We start from the raw sequence: 21,577 nt of genomic DNA on the forward strand, positions 1-21,577 counted from the left end.
ACTTGATTAAGGCATTCAGCAAATAGAGCAGATAAAAATAGGAAATAAAGAGGTGACATGTCTGATCGTGTGTCATTGTGGCCTGATTGATGTTCTTGCTATCAACCACTCGTTTCCCTATTCCATGATACTTACTTGAGTATGTGATATCGATGTATTATTTTCCGCGGCGGCGTAAAACAACCTTCACTCTTCATTCACATATAACTTAAACAACAGGATAGTGCTCCATAGAAAATTTATTTCCTTTTAATCTCCTCACAAAGTCCTTAATATTGTCGGCATACATTTCATTGTGTCTACACTTCTGTTTTCATTACATTGTTAATATTTTGTTAATTTATGCCATCACCTACCTAGTATCTCCTACGCAAGACTTAATATCTCGAACGTAGGACTTGGTATGGCCTAGAATTACTATCTCCTACGTAGGACTTAGTATCTCCTACGAAGGACTTAATATCTCCTACGTAGGACTTAGTATCTCCTACGTAGGACTTAGTATCTCCTACGTAGGACTCACTATCCTTTACGTAGGACTTAATATCTCCAACGTTGGACTTAGTATCTACTACGCATGACTTACTATCTCTTACGTAGGACTTAGTATGGCATAGAATTACTATCTCCTACGTAGGACTTACTATCTCCTACGTAGGACTTAGTATCTCCTACGTAAGACTTAATATCTCAAACGTTGGACTTACTATCTCCTACGTAGGACTTAATATCTCCAACGTTGGACTTAGTGTGGCCTAGAATTACTATCTCCTACGTAGGACTTAATATCTACTACGCATGACTTAGTACCTCCTACGTGGGACTTAATATCTCCTACGTAGGAGATAGGAAGTCCTATGTAGGAGATACTTATTCCTACGTAAGAGAAACTAAGTCCTACGTAGGAGATACTAAGCCATAAGTAGGAGGTAATAAGTCCTACGTAGGAGATACTTAGACAAAAAGACATTTCACCTTGGCCCCACTACGCTTCCGTACTCATCTGCCATGGGTCATACGACTGGGTCATGCATCGGGTCATAGCTCTCACCAGTTTGCATTCATTGATGTTCTTGTACAGGAAGGGCGGTAGGGTAGCCTACCGGTTAAAGCGTTCACCTGTCACGCCGAAGGCCCATTTTCGATTCCTCACTTAGCGCAACCAGTACGTCTATATGTACCGTCTACCTGGTACAATCTGTAAAGCCTATAACTGGTGTATCCCGCTTTGTTATTGCCGGAACATTGCTGAAATCGGCGTACAATCATTATGTCACTCGCTCAGTCCTCTCTTGCAGTAAAAATACTTCTGAACTGCCACCCTCATTATACCAAACCCCTGCAGCACCGGGCAATACAATTGAAACGTTATTCCGCGTGTCACTTATTTATTGTATTTCTTTTTATTTCATAAGCATTCGAACCGATTTAACGGAGACAAATGAAATATATTAATACAAATTTCTTTTGATGACTGCCTTTTTAAATCATTTTTTGGGGGTGAGTATATTTTTACTTCTGAAGAAACATCTGGAGTTGTGTTACATTTATAAGACATTAATTTCTGAAGAAAATCCTGTACTATATTGCATTTGGAACATGCATACGTCTTAAGTAGATAATATAGCATTTGGAACATAATACCTTCTGAAGAGTGTTCAAGATTGTTTTGAATTTGGGACACATTTCCTTCTGAGGGAAATCTTGGAACTATTCTGCATGTGAAACAAATTTCCTTCTGAAGAATGTCCTTGCTTTATTTTGAATTTGGAACATATTTCCTTCTGAAGGAAATCCTGGAACTATTCTGCATTTGAAATATATTTCCTGCAGAAAAAATGTCATAGAATAATATTTAATTTGAAACAAATTACCTTCTGAAGAAAGTCCTAGAATTATATTGAATTTGAGACAAATTACCTTCTGAAGAATGTCCTAGATTTATATTGAATTTGGAGCATATTTCCTTCTGAGAGAAATCTTGGAACTATTCTGCATTTGAAATGTAGTTCCTTCTGAAGAATGTCCTAGAATTATTTTGAATTTGGAACATATTTCCTTCTGAAAGAAATCCTGAAGCTATTCTGCATTTGAAATATATTTACTTCTGAAGAAGGTATTTTTGCATTTGTGTCATGTTTACTTTTGAAGTAACTTCTAAAATTATATAACATTTGTATCATAACCAATATATATTTATACTTCAAATCCTGCAGCTCTCTCATGCACTATATATTATCTTCATCTATACAGTGAAACCCCGCTAATCCTGACTGTACCGTTCGAATGAAAATCTTCCGGATTACGAAAATTTGGGATCAATGAACCTTAACAGTAAAGCCCCCAGAAGCATATACAGACGTTCCCAACAATAATCGACCCGTGTAGATCTGGGTTACAATAGGCCCTATGGTTGTCTCAAGAGTCAACTAACGGAATCGGGTGGTCAGTCTCGCTGATTTGGTTGATACATGTCATTGTATCCAAATTGCGTGGATCGATGCTCATGGTATCAATCTCTGTATTGTCTGGTCCAGGTAGTCGATTATTTACTGAACGCCGTTACATAGCTGGAATATTGCTGAATGCGGCGTTAATCAACAACCAAACAACCAACCCAACAATAGTTGTCCAGACTGCGGTGTTCCGGATTAACGGTGTCCGGACTAACGAGGTTTCTCTATATTGTGCAAGGATAGCTAATGCTTCATATACTGCATGGACGTTCTCCGTCTCTGTGAGCAGCTGATCTACAGATAAGTCCTCGGTAGCCAAGGACATCTAACACGTAGCGGCGACGTGGAACTCATTGCATGTCTTCGGGGATTTGGAACAGAAAGACTTGAATGCAGATGCCTTGAATTTGGTGATATACACTTTCTTGGCGGCAGCCATGTCGGTTTGGTCCTGACAATCGGCGACAGCAGGGAGAACGTCGGGATTTGGGCGACTGGTCATCTCCTCTGAAGAACAAAATCACATGTGTCAGCGAGACATGTATTATGTCGGTTTAAGTAATATTCAAACAATTTTCAAATGATATTTTGGCGTGGATTCCCGGAATGGGTTGTACATATCCTACTGATTATAGGGAATCGAACCCGAGTTTATTGCGCAATGCGAACGAGGTAACCACTTCCCAAGTCTCACATGATAATACATCATTGCATACACCCATTCAATAAAAATTTGTCAATCTTATCTATTTGATCAGTGGAAGTTGGGCTTAACGCTGCTTTTAACATTATTCCAGTTATATCACGGCGTGTCAGCTTAATGTGGGAGGAAATCCCGAAGTGATGCAGGTCTCAGACGTTTACCACTTTGGTGAAACCACGAGCACGGGTATGGTGCTGACAAACCTAGAAACATAATCATTGCAAACCGTGTCCAAGGGATGCAACTCTGCACAGCGAATTGCGGCGCCTTAAACGATTGGACCATGTGCCCCAATACATTTCTTTTTAAAAATACTGAGTAACTGTTCCTCGCGAATGTTTACACCAAAGGAAAGGACCAATAATATAAGAAATGTTGTTTATCAACCCCTTTGATAACAATGGTTAAGCAAATATTAAAAATATTCTTTATTTCGTTTCGCGAATCACTCCAACATAATTTCACACTTGTACCAAACCAAAACAATAATTTAAAGAAGTATACGAGAAGAAGAGTTCCATGTGGCCTAAGTTACAAAATCTGAAAGAATTGCATCAGCACAGATTAGATCAAAAAGAGTGAATTCGTTGTTGAAAATAACTGTGGAACGGAAACAAAAGATAGCATGCCAAATATGAAAGAAATTGGGATAGGGACGATTTGTAGGTTCGGTCAGTGTTGAGAAACAAGAAATGCTTCATGTGGTTTAATCGATAAGTCCGTATTTCTGGTCATTCGCACCGACTGGACGATGCCAAATATGAAATAAATTAGGATGGGTCGACTTTTAGGGTCAGTTGGTGTTGAGAAACAAGAAAAATTTCATGTGGTTTGATCCGTTAGTCCGTATTTCTGGTCATTCGCACCGTGTATATGTACAGACAACTGGACACTCCTAGTCGATATATATTAGTTGAGCCTAAATTGAGAAGCAGTTGGGATTTCCGGTTAGAATTGGACCTTAGCAACCTACGCTGGTCGTAAGAGGCCATTTAATCTACAGGGTGGTCAGGCTAGGTGACTTGGTTGTCAACGCACCTCGGCGAGTAACGATGCTCACAATATCAATCACTGGATTGTCTGGTGCAACAAAAACTCAGGTGGTAGTAACGGACATACCCTCGCACATGTGGGGCAGTTGGCCGGGGGTCCAGTGTCCACTGCTGCCACACACGATCCACTCCCGCCCGTCAAAACTGTCCGGTAGGGTGAAGCCTCTGTTGCAGCCCACCAGACAGAACCGACCAAACTCCTTGCGCCAACTGTTGCACATGAGGTAGCCGTTTTGAGGGGGAGACAACCCTGGGCAGCTCATTGCTAGAATGACAAAGATCAGATTATAACAGCTGAAAATACAAATCATACATTTTGGGATTAATATTTTATTTCATGTATCCTTGAACAGTGTGTTGAATTGGTTTAATCTGTTGGGCTTTGACATTCCATTCATGGTATTATACAGGCCGTCGCTTTGTTGCTGGAATATTGCCGAGTGCGACGTTAAACAACAATTAAACCAAACATAAAATAGAGATCGTTTAAGTATGAAAGAAACACGGATAGATTTTTTAGGAAAGTTGGTTGTGGGGATGGTGTTTTTTTTGGCGTATGTTGTGGCATTTTGTTATCACACGTTAACCTGCAAAAGTTAGATAAATTATAATTTAAAATCATACATTAATATATATGTTTGTCAGAACCGTCTGTTGCTTAGTTACAGTGGTTGTGATGTTGGTGTTGAGTGTTTTTTTATGCGCACAATATGGATCAGAATTTGGAAACTATCGATTCGGACTGGTCAATCAGAGGTATCAAATCTTCATAAACACCTCTGATTGAAGCAGCCGATTTGAGATTTGAGACTACACCTTTAGTATTTGTGGCGAATGACTTAAGGACATCCTACATCAAATCAAGGTGCCCATAGTGTCCACTTGTTTCACAAGTATTCTTTTTTAATTCACTAAGAAAGCCTATAAGGTGAGGTGCGGTGAAATGGGGTTTAACGTCGCTTCCAAGATTACTGCACTTATATAGCGACGTGCATACACGTATATGTGTGTGTGGCTGCTTGTACCAGGCCGGACTGATGCCGATATATAGTGCTAGCTCCCTGAAATACCATGCCGCAGTTTAACATGAATACCCCACTCAGACACAGTATACTGACACCGAGCCGACTAGTCCTTTTTCAGCCCCTTAATGCCGAGCGCCCGACAGGCTACAAACATATTTTAAAGTCTTTCAGCATGACGCGGCCGGGGATCGAGCCGGGCGGACGCTCTACCGCTATATCACGGAGGCGGGCCAAGGGAGACTATTAGCAGTATATGTACATCAGACCTTGACCCATCTTACCGAAGCAAGGGAGTTAACTGACTTTAAAAGTCGATTTTCCACCCTTGCCGAACTAGGCTGTAATTCCTGGGCTCGATCGTAGCGCCACCAGTGGTTATTACGAGTCATGGACCTTCTGAGCCTCTCCTATGGACCAATCAGATTCCACCTCTCGCACCACTTGCATTTGTATCAAACAAAATGGCGGCGCCCAGTTAAGACGATCTGATCGATAATCAAGTTCTATAGTGTGATAAAACGGGTCTTACATCGCGAAGTGCATCAAAAAATGGGTGAGCACCTTGATTTAAAACATGAAAAGATTTGGAAAATATCTGTTGACAACGAGTTGGCGGTGTACATGCTTTGTAAATCCTGCAATCGACCGAAATCTACACGACAGTTTACCTACCGGATTTCGATTTCGTTGCACTATTTTGATTGGACTATTCATAGACTTGTTAGTCCAGCCAAAATGTAACTCCATTATACCAGCCTAGTTCGGCAAGGGTTGAAACTGGACTTTTATAGTCAGTTAACTCCCTTGCCTCGGGAAGATGACCTTGACCTCGAACTCTATATATCTGTCAAAAGAGGATTGAGATGTTTCCTCTTATTGTCTTGTTTCAGAGTTGAAGCGGAAAGCATCATACGTACGTCTGACCGTGACATTGAACTCGCATTTGGCCTTGAGTCCGTTGACCCTCTTTGTTCCCACGTACTGCACACCGAAGTCACCCCACGGGAAGTCAAACTTGTTGCCGGGGTAGTTGGAGGTGACGTCAACCTGCGTCCCCTGGGGGTCTGTGAAGGTGGGCACGACCCAGGTGTAAAACTTCTTCCGAGAAGTGATGTTGAGAGTGACGTCAGAGGAACAGTTCACAACTTCAGGGGGTGAATTGTCTGAAGGTAGAAATGTATGTTGCCTTAAGTCATTGTAAATTCTTACCCGGGAATGCGTTCAAATGAAAATGTCCCGATAAGGTAACATTGATGAATGTAATATTATCGCGAGTACAGCGGGTTTCTCAGAGTTCAGCTAGCGACAGTTCACTATACGTAAGTAAACATGGTTGAGCAAAACTGCAGTAATAACTATTATAAAGTGGAACCATTATTTGAAACGAAACCCGGGGCGGTCGGGTAGCCCAGTGGTTAAAGCGTCCGCTCGTCACGCCGAAGACCCGGGTTAGATTCCTGACATGGGTAAAATGTGTGAAGCCCATTTCTGGTATCCCCCGCCGTGATATTGCTGGAATATTGCTAAAAGCGGCGTAAAACCACACTCACTCACTCACTCACTCACTCACTCACTGAAATGAAACCCCGTTAATAACCGTTTTAGCATTTTAGATCGATTTTGAGACGCAATGCATGACATAAATTCGAATTTCGCTGACAAAATGTGTTTTTCATTAGGTCGGTGATTACATTTTTAGGATACTATAAGAGAACGTCTTTAAATAAACAGAGGATGGTACTGAGCCTCTCTTCAAATCACCGTAAGAGGCTTTTTTTTTGCAAAATGCCACAAAGAGGTTTTTGTGTGTGTCCTATTTCCAAAAAATTCTGAGAGAAAGTTTTGAGTAAAAAAACTTTTTTTATGATGACCACATAATAACTAGCAGCAGTGAAGTAGTAACGTTGATTGATTTACGAGATGAACATAATGTGTTTTGAAATTCGTGTGAAGGTTGAGTATTATACGCCTGTAAATGTAATTTGAAAACAACGGCATCGATAATGTCCCGTACGTTCATAAATTATATTGAGAAAAATATGCCTTTAAGAAATGTATTCATGCTCAATAAAAAGTATGAAATATTTCCTTGATCCAATCCCATTCATCAACGTTTTCCAACCAATCAGTTTACAGCACACACGCCCATTCATTTTATGTTTTATACACATCCATTACAAAATGATGTGAAGAAACAACACATCTTTTGTGACGTCAATACATATCACGTCGGAATGCCTGTTTGTACTACGTCAAATATGACATTCGCATTACGACTCCAATGTTGTACAGCGTGACATCTTCACGAAAAAAAGATAATATGCAGGCAAAAATTCAATTCTTTGCCTTCTTCTCTCAAAGAACTGTTTTGCATGTTTTGAAGCAGTGGCTGAAAAATATATCACACAAAATAAAAAATACCCCAAACAGATACGCCACACTCTACAGCCAATAGTGTTAAATTACACCATATTTGATATTAAATGATCTGTTCCTTTTAAATGTGGACCCAAATAGAGTAATACCTATCTGGCAATTGATTCCCGACAATCCTTCTGGACACTGACAATGATACCCCAGGTCATCCTCCACACAAGTCTGGCCCTTTGGGCAGGGGTTATTTTTGCACGGTCCTGTAGCTGTAACAGGAAGCAAATTTGAGACATGGCATTCATGGCTCATACAGTTTTACATACATTCATTATGTATGTCCTCTCAACTGACGCAGTAATGTAACTTGCACTGCGCGATATTTCGCAGTATCATAATGCCAACATGAAAAACAACCCACGTGGAATATAAAGTACAGCGAATTTATTTTTCCAAAACGTGATGATGACGTTTGCATAATTACCTTGATCAAGTCTGCGGTCAAACTTTCGGGATAAAATGCGGTGGGTGGCGGTGGATTATGGGTGGGGGGTTGGGGTGGGGGTGGGGGGGTGGGGGGGGGGGGGGGGGGGGTTTGTCAAATAAATGTCTAAGCTAATTGAGGTGAGTTTACTCAATTTAAATGTGGGACACTCATTTAAAGGTATCGGTAATCTGATTAATTAATTACTGGCTAGAGTAGGTGAATTGCACACAGGTTGTGGCTCAACCGGCTTGACACCGTTATAGGTATGACCTTATGCTGCACTGCAGGCGATAACGACATCTGGACGGAGACACCCTGTACGTACTAACGTAATCATGTCAAATAGTTTGATTAGCGTCATTTACATCTAGAAATAATATTAAAATGAATTGTGTATGTTTCATTCCATTTCATTTCACACACTGAATTCATCAAGCGTATAAACGTGAACACACTTGTACAAAGGTAAACAGTTGTTGTAAATACAATTTATAATTTTTAATAATAAATATTACATATATGTATGTCTAAATGAACATAAATTTATGTAAATACATGACCACCTTTACATACATTTCTACAAATGTATGCCAAATTACAACCTTGTATTTTTTTAAAATGTTATGTTTTCTTCAAGTGACGTCCCTACCGATGTCGTTTCACAATCGTAACGGTAAATTAAGTTCCTCACAGACACATCTGGGCACGACGCCCTCCCAGCCGGAGAGTCCACACGTCAGCTGAGTCTTCCCCACGAGTTTGTAGTTGTTGTTGCAGGTGAAGCTGATGCCGTCGCCGTACTTGTAGTCCGAGCCGCTCACGTTCCCGTTCTCGAATGTTGGTGTTCCGCATTTCACATCTGAAAAAAAGATGATGGGTGAGTTAGAGTTTTACGCCGCGGGGACTCCTGAAGAATTACGTCGGGGACACCATACACGAGCCTCGAACTTTTGTACCCATGTGGGATTGAACCCAGGCTGGGTGGAACTAAGTTTGGGGATGATGAGTGTTGCTTTTACTCTGATTTCATTATAGTCGCCCAGTTCGAATCCCGCTTTGCAATGATTATGTTTCTAGGTATGTCAGCACCATACCCGTGCTCGTGGGTTTCACCGAAGCGGTAAACGTCTGAGACCTGCATCACTTCGGGCTTTCCTCCCACATTAAGCTGACACGCCATGATATAACTGGAATACTGTTAAAAGCGGCGTTAAACCGAATTCACTCACTCACTCACTCGCTGGTTTCCCCAAAGTGGTAAACACCAGTCATTCTGGTACCTGCATCACTTCGGACTTTCCTCCCACATTAAGCTGACACTCCGTGATATAACTGGAATACTGTTAAAGTTAAATGCAACTCACTCACTCACTCATGAGTTCTATACTCCTCATGGAGCTGAGAATGACATCTTTACCACGCAACTCTATACTGCGACCTGGGCCACCCATACCTCCTCAAAGTATCGCCTACATAAGTAACTTCGCCTGTCACAGTGCTTGTTCACAATGGTAAATAGAGAAAGGCACCCGAGTGTCTTCGCATATTAAATATATTCTATTAAAGTAGGGATAGTACGCATCATCAAGACATATCTTCTGATCTAATTGGTATTGTCAAATGGAAATGATATGATCATATCTGCTGGGGAGTAGGCGATCAGATCTAATGGGTTCTAATGGTCGGTGTGATGTGATGGTGGCGCACTCGGACGTTAGAGAGGTCCAGGGTCAATTAGAAATTTGCATTTTGCAGCCAACGTCATCACTTCCGGGATCTAGTGGAACGAGCGTCCGCCCGTACAGCGGAATATGATAATTGTTTGATATTCCCACCAACTCATGTTCATACCCATCGGGCTCTTATATACTAGTATACTGGACAAAACAAGTTACGGATCATGAATAGCTCGGGCGATATTTTTTGCACAAAGGACGAGTAAAAAATATCCCCAAAATATTAATGATCCCTAACTCATATGCATATAGCCCTAACAGTATGTGTAACAGTATAAGCCAAATGGGCCGGAATGCTGCAGGATCCTTAAACAGTTAAACGCCAAAAGTCGACGAGGAATGACGACTCGGAAACAAATGACTGAACCTGCCCCCCTGCCCCTACCCATTTGAGTGGCCACTTACGACAGGCAGAGAAATTTATTGACTCACATATTGACATATGGCTAAGTCATATTTAACATGTCAAACGACCTTTTATTCAACTGACCTTTCAACGTCTTTAAATAATTGATGATTATCTTTAAAATTTCCATGGCACGAAAGGGTAGAAGTCAAGTTGGTTCTAATGCCTTTGTAGTTGTAGTTAGTAAAAAACCAACTCTAAATCGTATGCCAGTATGACCTTATTAACTGTTGCCAAAATCAATTGCTTATTTAATTCCACAATACAGAAGACATGCAACCCCAATTTTTAAGTTATTCATCATCTTCAGATACCAGGAATGTTCATACAAAAGGGAAAATATCCAAGATGAAACTGGGAATGCCTTTAAAACTTTCAAAGCATGTGATGCTCTGCAAACGTCAAATGCTAGCCTTACGTCATTGAATCCATCAGAATTTTATGAAGTCGTGAAGGAACTGGTATATTGCCCACTGCCGCGTCAAACAACATTCACTAACTTGTTGATAACTAGTTACAAGTAACCTGTAACTTTGTATTGTTTATAATGAACGGCAGTTAAAACGTTATACAGATTCATGGTGTTATTTCCGTCATGGCTGTATCGCTACAGGAATCTAATTTTAAATCGCATCCATGACGTCACTCTTTAGTTTAAACGACCCATAAGTATACACGAACACAAGTTGGTTATTAACTATTCATACCAAAATTATTTTGAACCCACAATGTACGTCTAGGAATTGACGGAACTATTTTGGACGCTCAAGTGATCGAGTTCAGATTTTATCGATAACGTATCGATCGTGGGGCAAGAACCGGCATCGAATGATTTGTGGAAATGTAATGGGCGACCTTCGCTACAGCGACACGGAATGGTGAAAAGTTGACGAACAGATATTTTAAATATTCATACAATCCTTAAGGCTTAGAAAGTAATATGTATAATGTTGTATTGCACCCAACTACCTCTATCGATGTTTATGTGAAAGTGAGTGAGTGTATGCCGGTAGTGGCACTATTTCAGCATTATCTCAGCTTCGGACACCAGAAAATGGGCTTCACACATTGTACACACTAAGGGAATCGAACCCGTGTCTTTGGCGTGACGATCGACTAACCCTACGACCATGTAAAATTATACTGAGGGATAAAAGAAACTATACCTCTCAGTTGATTTGTTTTATTATTTTTTTATATTAAGCGATAATATATCCAAAAAATGTGAGTACTGGCTATTAGAATATTTCTACATGGTTTTATTTTTTCAAAGAAATTATTTGATTATTAAAAATAACCAGTTATTAATTAATTTTTTTAATCGCATAATGCACAACTGCTGATGGGTATCTTTTAATCTTATCTTTGAAATAAATCAAATTGCTTTTTTTCGGCACACGTTAAAAACATTTCAAACGTGGTAGTGACCATGTTGTTGCAAATTTCTTACCATAGTCTTCGTTGAACCAACTTATGTTTTCACACACGTACCAGCCAAAGGTTACTTTTTACAAACTGTAGCAGAAATGATTTACAGTTAACACATAATCAAATTCAACAACGGTTCTTTCCCTTTTCAATTACATAAAAAATAAACCATCTCGGTAGAATTCTGTTGCCTCAAAGTTTAATTAGATAGCCCTTTGATGAGAAACACTAAACTACAGGAGAAACATACGCTGGTATGTTTTGATTCTATCTCTATGTTTCCCTATCCCCATGTTTCCCCGTCAAGAACCGACAGTTTCTTCTTTGATCACCCTCTACGCAATATCCGGTTAATTCCTATCCAGCTCCAACTTCCTGTATCAGTGATGACGTTTTCGGGAAGGCGATATTCAAGCGAGGCACCGTGACATTTGTAATCTCCAACGCTTGGTCTTGTGAAACAAGAGTTGGCATCATGACGATAAATATTCATAGTTGTCACGATATTCAAAGATACTGTTTGGTATTTAAGAGGAAGTAAAGCTATAACCATGTTCTTTATTGTAATATCTTTTGAACAGTTTGCAGAATTAATATTTCATGAAACCAACTCTGTGGAACGACGTCAATGGAGGCTTATTAGCATTTATTAAAAATATATTCCTAAAATGTCCCGTCCCGATGCGGCTTTTAAACTGACGATTTCTTCCTGAATAAACATGAATTATCCATGATAATCTATTGATTACCTTTGATGGCTACAGTAAACACTACAAATTTAAAATAACTCTCTGTTCCAGCTTCTTTGCGTTTTGGTCCAGTATCGCCACACTGTTTGTCTCGAACTACGGATGACTCGACTTCTAAAATCGATTCGCCCTTTGGATCTGGAACTAATGAGCTTTCACCATTTATATAACCAGTATGTTATTATTCACAGAGATCGTATTGTTCGGTGCTGACGTCATGGCACATGTGGCTCATACGTCTGAGGCGCCGCAATTCGCTGGGCAGAGTTGCGTCCCTTGGGCACGCCAAAGCGGTAAACGTCCTTCATCACTTCGGGATTTCTTTCCACATTAACATGACACGCCGTGATATAACTGGAATACTGTTTAAAGCGGCGTTAAACAAAGTCACTCACTAACTCACTGTACAGAATCGTTTTCGTCGGGCGTGCTAGAAACTTATGATTGTGGGATCGAATCCATGTTGGCCCTCCACATTGTTCATGTAAACTGAGTGAGTGAGTGAGTGAGTATGGTTTTACGCCGCTTTTAGCAATATTCCAGCAATATCACGGCGGGGGACACCAGAAATGGGCTTCACACATTGTACCCGTGTCGGGAATCGAACTCGGGTCTTCGGCGTGACGAGCGAACGCTTTAACCACTAGGCTACCCGACCGCCCCTCATGTAAACTGATTGTGAACATGTCTATAGCTAATAATGCTTCCCCACAGGCGATGTAACACTGCCATTGATCAAAGGAATGAGTAAGTGAGTATGGTTTTACGCCGCTTTTAGCAATATTCCAGCAATATCACGGCGGGGGAAACAAGAAATGGGCTTCACACATTGTACCCATGTCGGGAATCGAACCTGGGTCTTCGGCGTGACGACCGAACGCTTTAATCAGAAGGCAACCGACCGCCCCTTGATCAAAGGAACAGAACGTAAACAAAAATAAGGGCAAGGGAATACAAGGTATTGAATATTATGCACTTTGAATACAATTAAAGTCCCACCGTATATGGTCATATAAATTAGCCATTTAAAACAAACCAACCTGCCGAAGTACACTTGTTTCTGTTCACAAAGTGTCATATTCATATCAAAACACAGAAACGACAATTAATTACATGTATCTGATGACATACAGTAAACTACGTTTATAACGAACACGCTTATATCGAACTGACCGATATAACGACTTATTTTTTAGTCCCAGACATTTGTTGTATATATGCTGTAAATATGCTTATAACGAACTACGGTTAATACGAAGTAGAATTAGTGGTACATTTGAGTTCGTTATAATGGTACATGATTTTTGTGCTACAGAATCAAAGTACCGTTGTGCTACTTGTATATATTAGATGTTACGATGATGTGTCATTCCTTAATCAGTACGATGTATAGCATAAGTATATACACTTAAAACTAGACACATGGTAACGATAATAATGACAGAGAGATGAATAAACGCAGGTCGGGTCAGTATAAGTTCATTGGTTAATTATAAGTTGCCATTTTGTAAACAGTTGTTGAAAAGATGAAAGAAATGATGTTGCAGAAGAAAGACTAGCAATTAACACTATAACCGTGATGCAATCGCGTTACTCAATACAATCCACAAAGAACAATATATAGTTTTTACTATTTATTCCATATTTTATATCAATAATTCATTTTATGGGTACCAAAGAATGAATTTATATCACAAATATGATATTATTATACCATGAAATGTTTATTGATACCGCAAATCGATTTTTAGATATCAATAACAGAATTTATCAAATAATGTGTTTTATCATCTAAAAAATTGAATAAGGTGTGATATCTATAGCCTTCGTCTCCGTGACCTTATGCCCATTTTTTACAGTTCGTGTAGATAGGTACAGTATGTTAACATTTACATATATAGTCATATTCAGTCGATGTATCTACATATGTGTAAGGGCAAGCTTCTTCCCTTTATTTAATCAGTTTTCCGCCTGGCTCTGAATGTGGAACACAGGTTTTAGAATTACATATGTATCTTGTTATAATTGTATTTTTATGCGATTTGAATATTTATATTTACTATTGTACTTTCTACGTTTTACCTGAGACGTTTTATATTTACATGTCACCATATATTACCACTATTGCTTGTTAGCTAAACACAATTGACAAATACTCAAAAACAAATGACCCAAACCACATTATCTCATGTGGTAATATTATTTTTCACTCCTACCCCCTAACTGGTTGTGGATCATGTTGTCTATGTTTTAGACGGGCATATCAGTTGTAGGTACACTACACTTGGATTTACTCATGAAGGAGCAGTGCAAGATAATCGTACCAGTTAATTTAAGGATCAGTAAGCGAAATATATATAATTATATACAGACGAAATTAGAACAAACTAAATCTATTTTAGATATTTAATTCGCAAAAAGGAAAGGTTTGTCAACCACAAAAGCCAATGTTCAAAACATGCAATGTTTCATTCCCTGTTCCTTCCTTTCATACACAATCTCATATCCTAGTGCCATCATGAGTGTCATCAAGCGCATGCTATCGCCAAAAAGTATTACCGTATTGGACGTAATAAGCGCCCCTCTCTAATAAGCGCCCACTGCGATATTTGCTGATATATTGGCTGTTGAACAATCCCATTTAGCACCCCTTCCGATTGATCACTGTACACAAGACTTATTTATTCGCGTATAATACGCACTCGTGTGTTATATGCATTCTTAATTATGGGCAATTAAATTCTGGAAAAATATATCTGCGCATATAAACATTTTAGTCTGTCAGCATAAACCACGAAATTTATCTTTCAACTCTGTTTTTCCACCAATATAATATTCTAATAGGAGCCCCCTATTTCTAATTTTGGGAGCGCCCTGGGCGCTTATTACGTCGAATATGGTAATACAGTTTTCTAAGTGTCAGTGTTTTTCTCTCTCTCAATTTACTCTGTGTCAGACTCGGATGCATCGGTGTCTACTGGAGAAAGTGTCAAGGGATTTGCCCAGAACAATCAATCCTCATCAACCCAGGATGTGCAGGCACGGGCTGCAGTACATGGTTGTCCATTGTCCAAGCAGCTGCTCCACATCCACACTGAGTCATGGAAGTTCAAGATCTGTAAAGGGCCTTATGTGACCTCATTACTTGTATTTGTGACCCGTGAAGATCCGGGGTAGAATAGATCTTCAGCAACCCATGCTTGCCGTAAAAGGCGACTATGCTTGTCGTAAAAGGCGACCAACGGGATCGGGTGGTCAGGCTCGCTGACTTGGTTGATGCAAGTCATTGTTTCCCAATTGCGTGGATCGATGCTCATGTTGTTAATGACTGGATTGTCTGGTCCAGACTCGATTATTTACAGACCGCCGTCATATATATATATGTGGATATTGCTGAGTGCGGCGTTAAACAACAAATAAACAAACAAAACATGTATTTGTATTCTGGAACCGATGCTTCAGTCGACATGGATTTATAATAAACAAAGACTTCTCGAAGCTGTGGATCAACTATGAAACATTAATACCTTCGCGAGATGCGATTGCGTTTGCTCAACCATCCGTATGTAGTGCCTACAATAATTTATACAAAATTAACTCACAAATCATTTTTATTGACGTAAATGATTAGATTATGTACATAGTTTCAAAGGAAATGTAACAATTTTTACCGCTCATGTACACATTGACATTCAGACGGAAATAACATTTTAAATAATGAATAATCTCTGCCAAGGAGAACCTATGAATGTTGGTATGACTCATCTCGGGGAAGGTCAAATTTAAACTCAACACAGTTTGGTATTAATATTAACAATTTATCATCCAAAACTGGCTCCCGTGGGAGATATCGCTTGGGTGAGATCAAGCGATATCTAAGCTGTAGATATCGCTGCAATGAAATTGCATCACAATGCTTTGCAGACCATTGTGACGTCATTGTTACCATGACGTCACAATCAAATGACATCACATGGCTCTGCTATTGAAGCTGTTAGCAGTATTTTTTACACTTAAGACACTGCTTATTACTGTCTACAAACTGAAAAAGTTGGAAAAATGATGTTGGATGATAAATCAAATCTCACCCTCGTGTCTTTTGATATCACTCACACACTCATTGATAAAAATGGAAAAAGAATCCTCGGAAAGCCTCGGAGTTTTTTATCAACTCGTGTTGATATATTTGATTTCAAAAGACACTCGGGTGAGATTCTCTATATATACCATATGATAGTCGTAATATTTTGAGAACAGAGGCTTTCACATGTCGTTGTTTTGGGATGGTAAAATCCTGTATTGGAAATAAACATTGTATACAGCGGACACCTTGGCAAACACATGACACGACGCCGTGTTTGTTTGTTAACACTGAAATAAGCATCTACCTGACCTTTTTTATTTGCATATTTATCTGTAACTGACAGACACCGTTTGTCCAGAGGCTTTATGCTGACGACAACCTGGTACTCATTATGTAATACAAAACTAAGACTAACATCTAGTCTCTGAAATGAACAAATTTTACAGAAGAAAACAGTGGTTAAATAATACACTCTTAAAAAAAAGACACGCATAGGTGTTTTGAGAATTAAAATTAGATTTTTGTCCCCGCAATCGTCATAAAGACGATTCTTGTGTTTGATTCCAGTTAATCATGTCATGTTTGTTGTGCATTGCGTGCAAACACATCTCAAAATGTTTTTTTGTAAACCTTTATCAGCAATAATGAATTGAAAAAGGATGAACGGAAATTGCTTTCAGAAAAGGTTTTCAGCACAATACACGTGCAAAGTGTTGAAAACAAGAGTAGAGACATTGACTATAAAAGACCGTACAAAATTCATCAGTTCATCACGAGTTTTCTGGCGTGAACGGAGATCGAAAAATGCCACGATTAACTGCGGCTGACCGAAATATCACCATTGGACGTTTGGAAGCAGGGGAGTCCAAGTCGGCCGTTGCAAGACACTTCAACGTTCACCAAAGCACCATATCTCGACTATGGGATCGATATACCCGCACTAATTCGACTCAAGATCATCCAAGAAGTAGAAGACCAAGAGTAACCACCCCTGCTCAGGATCGGTACATCCGTTTGCATCACCTTCGGAATCGATTTGTTACAGCAACGGACACTGCAGGACAAGGGCCTGGTATGCGAAGAATTTCCGACCAAACCATCAGAAATCGTCTGAGCGAAGTGGGAATTCGAGCGAGACGACCAAAAGTTGGCCCTGTCTTGCGACGTCTACACCGTCAACGACGTGTCCGGTGGTGCAACATAGTTCAGGCATGGGATCTCAGGAACTGGCGACGAGTTTGGTTCAGCGATGAGTCACGTTTTCTTCTTCAACGACGGGATGGAAGACAACGTGTATACCGACGTCGACATGAACGCTTTGCGCCGAAATGCGTTCGACAGGTACACCGATTTGGTGGAGGGAGTGTCATGGTGTGGGGAGCCATATCCTACACGGGTAGATCACAGTTAATGGTTGTCCAGGGCAATCTTACAGCAAACCGATACATAGACCAAATCTTGCGTCCTCACCTCCTCCCAAATTTGGACCGCCAGAGGGAGCTGTTCCAACATGACAACGCTCGGCCCCACACAGCACGTGCAACAGTTAATTTCCATGTTAATGAGAACATCAATGTCCTTCCATGGCCGTCCAAATCGCCTGATCTCGACCCGATTAAACATTTGTGGGATGAACTTGATCGACGCGTCCGTCAACGTCACCAGCGTCCCCACACACTGGCACAACTCGCCAACGCCTTACAGGAGGAATGGCGAAGAATTCCCCACGAAAGAATCCGACGACTTGTGCAATCTGTGCCAAGGAGGTGTCGAGCAGTGACGGCTGCAAGAGGTGGTGTGACCAGGTACTGACCATGACGCCCCCTTGTGGCTACACATGTGCAATGACTGAACTGAATTAATGCTGACAACGACGACAATGCTTTTTGTCGATCTCTGTGTCTAATTTCATTTGATTGTGTTCACGCATATTCTGTGTAGATACTTTTACATCCACTTTATAAATATCCTTATGTTTTAACTATGCGTTTCTTGTTTTGAAGAGTGTAGTTATAAAATATATTGAAAAGGAGCCCAGAGACTTTGATACTGCAGCAAGCTAGACTTGCCAAACATTATAGTCTTGCATGGGCTGTATTGGATATATTTGTTTCAGGGTCTGTGTGACAGACTATACCAAACTATATCGGTCATTTTTCGAAGCAGTCTCTATGTGCACTCAAACAATCGCACTCAGCACTATTCCAACTATATATGACTGCGGTCTGTCAATAATCGAGTCTAGACCAAGCAATCCAGTGATTAAAATCATGAGGATCTATCCAAGCAATTGGAATACGATGACATGCATAAACCAAGTCAGCGAGTCTGACCACCCAATCCCGTTAGTCGCCTCTAACGACAAGCATAGTCGCCTTTTACGACAAGCATGGTGGCTGAAGACCTAGTCTACCCCGGATCTTCATGGATGACTCGGGGGCACGGGTGGCACAGTCGTCTAAAACGCCGCGATTCGCTGTGCAGAGTTGCGTCCCTTGTGCACGCCAGAAACCTGTGATTGTGGGTTCGAATCCCGGTTAGTCCCGATTATGTTTCTAGGTTTGTCAGCACCATACAACAACAATTGAAGGCATAAGCTTCCCACAAAACACTAAACTGAACTGTGTTTGATAAATATAACTGACGCGATACATCGTGGATGCGATATTCATATCGTCATGGTGAATGTCATGGCCTGTTTTTGAATCTCAATAACAGTATTAATAGCCAGTGATAAATACAAAAGATTTCCTGGCTTCAAATACCAATTAACAACGTTTACAAACCAATTATATTGCGGTAATGAATATTCATAGAGGCGATCAATAAATGATTATTTTTATCAAATAAAATAAAATGAAACTATTTAACGTGAAATCGTTTTAGTCGGACATGTTACTCGGTGATCAGCCCCAGCATTCGTGACCAACTCGTGTTATTCCGGGTCATCTTGCAGGTTACGGAAAGGGGCGAGTGGTGACGAATGCAGTCCCAGAAAACACTCGGCTCCCCTCGGGTCCACTCCGCCACCTTCATAACACCTCGGGATCTAGAGTATCGATATTGCTTGAAATCCCTGACAACTCATGGCCCATCCGCATATTATAGGAATAATATGACGGCCTATGTCGAAGACGGATTTATTCTGTGTTTTAACAGAAATTAGGCATACACTCTGATTCAAGGACACAACCAAACGTAAAACAGTTTGAGCTGTAACATCAAGCTCATATTACGCTGTGCCTTGTAATAGTCGCGCGCAGGAAACTAGTTCCGGTATGGTTTACTCCCAGTGTGAGTAGAGGTCCTGTTGGTCCAGGTCCAGCCGATTGCCCGTATGTACCATTAACATCCGCATTCGTACAACACGTTCAAAAGTCAACATAATGAAAAGAATCTAATTTCTAAATATAATGTCGACAATTAATAAAATAGAAGCAAATAACTGTGCCGAAAAGGAATTAAGTGGGTGAGTATGGTTTTACGCCGCTTTTAGCATTATTTCAGCAATATCATGGCGGAGGACACCAGAAATGGGCTTCAAACATTGTTCCCATGTCGGGAGTCGAACCCGGATCTTCGGCGTGACTATCGAACGCTTTAACTACTTGGCCCGACAATTGTTAAGATATAATATAGTCTTGTGCTATGAAAGACGTTAAGAAACCTTTCTTCATATTGGAGAAGAAAATATGAATGCATTCATAATTATGGATTTATATGTGTGCAGTGTGAAACTCATACTGTCGCGTAACGGGACTTGGGTGACATCATATGTTTGACGATCTATCGCGCCAATTGACGCGGGGTAATTAACAGATTTCTAAATGTTTAATTTTTCAAAAATGAAATAGATGAAGTACATGCAATTTGACTGCAAGATGTGATAGGACTTCCCATATAAATAATGATGTCCTCTCAGAAATGACCTTTGTACTTATATCAGGTCGAAAGATAACAGTTGTAAAGAAAGATAATAACTATTAATTATGCTGCAAAACCGTTATGACAGTGAATGATTTCAGTTTTGCCGGTTAAATTTGATACCCAGAAATGTTATTTGGAACTGACGGCGTCAGGCACGTTTTTCCAAATTGTGATTGCGGAAAAGATATTTATGAAGACAATTATTCACACGCAGTGAAAATCAGCAGAACAGTATTGTTAACATATCCTTACAAAGATGAATGTGACGTATTATATGACGGTCACCGAACACCACACTACTATCTATGACGTCACAATGCTCAATCAATTCAAAAGGAAACGAGCTGGCTATTTTAAACTGATAAACTGTATCTTTAATATTTTACGTATTTCTATTTGCCATATGAAGATAATTTAGAAATGGAAAACAGAAGGTCGTATAAAAATAAAATGTTCATATAAAGCCTAATAGTTCTGAAATAGGAAGTTGTCGATCACAGGTGGACCTTTTCTCCAAGGCGCTAAGGCGAAGCGATTCGCTGTGATGGTCGGTTCAAATTCCAGACTCGGCCACCATCACAAAGTGCCGTCAAACAACAAATAAACAACCATACATTTAAGCCTCGCCATACTTTTCAAATCGGTCTCAATCCTGTCTCGATAACTTTTGTCTTGTTTTTTTTATTTAAAGCAAAATTTTGACAGGGAACTTCAGTTCACTTACCTTCATCACAGCAAACGCCAAACTTCCCTTTCGGGCAATCGCATTTCTTCCGCTTGTCGTTCCACTGTCCGAATGTGCAGTTTTCGTTGCACCGTCTGGTTGCTCGTGAGTTTTCTCCAGCATCGCAAGCCGAGTAACCCGTACACTCCGGTTCGTTCCGCTTCCACACAGGCCTGTAGCGAATCTGATGTCCATAGCACTTCTTGTTGCATTTAGACCAAGCCGCCCAATCTGCCCATTTACATTGACACGAATCCCAAGTTTCTGCCTTTTGACTCATACACAATGGGAGAAAGACAATTAAGCTCAGCAACAACTTTATAAAAGTCATTACAAGTTTCTAATGCTCTTTAACGTGTAATATTTCACGTCTTGACACACCAAACGTACGCCTATGTATGACTGGTTCCAAGGTTATATTTCAGATCAT

At 40.2% G+C, this 21,577-nt stretch overlaps 1 protein-coding gene across 1 annotated transcript; it reads right to left on the minus strand.

Moving 5' to 3' along the window:
* Positions 1–240: 240 nt before the first annotated feature.
* On the minus strand, positions 241–21,523 carry LOC124144005 (sushi, von Willebrand factor type A, EGF and pentraxin domain-containing protein 1-like). The gene is made up of 6 exons (XM_046513213.2): positions 21,148–21,523; positions 8,785–8,952; positions 7,762–7,875; positions 6,154–6,399; positions 4,279–4,476; positions 241–2,963 (listed from the first exon to the last, which is right to left on the minus strand). The coding sequence occupies exons 1-6, from the start codon at positions 21,476–21,478 to the stop codon at positions 2,782–2,784; spliced, it is 1,239 nt and encodes a 412-aa protein (XP_046369169.1). The 5' UTR covers positions 21,479–21,523; the 3' UTR covers positions 241–2,781.
* Positions 21,524–21,577: the final 54 nt, after the last annotated feature.

The sequence above is a fragment of the Haliotis rufescens genome, unplaced genomic scaffold (assembly GCF_023055435.1).
Source record: "Haliotis rufescens isolate VD_foot unplaced genomic scaffold, xgHalRufe1.0.p SCAF_6, whole genome shotgun sequence".
NCBI classification, from domain to species: domain Eukaryota; kingdom Metazoa; phylum Mollusca; class Gastropoda; order Lepetellida; family Haliotidae; genus Haliotis; species Haliotis rufescens.

What these genes read in the sequence shown, in the direction of transcription:
- LOC124144005 (XM_046513213.2), bottom strand. Translation starts at nt 21,478, where the DNA reads ATGACTTTTATAAAGTTGTTGCTGAGCTTAATTGTCTTTCTCCCATTG. An exon ending in TGGCGTTTGCTGTGATGAAG is followed by an intron (nt 8,953 to 21,147) that starts GTAAGTGAACTG and finishes TCTTTTTTTCAG; the next exon opens with ATGTGAAATGCGGAACACCA. An exon ending in ACTGCCCCACATGTGCGAGG is followed by an intron (nt 2,964 to 4,278) that starts GTATGTCCGTTA and finishes TTTGTTCTTCAG; the next exon opens with AGGAGATGACCAGTCGCCCA.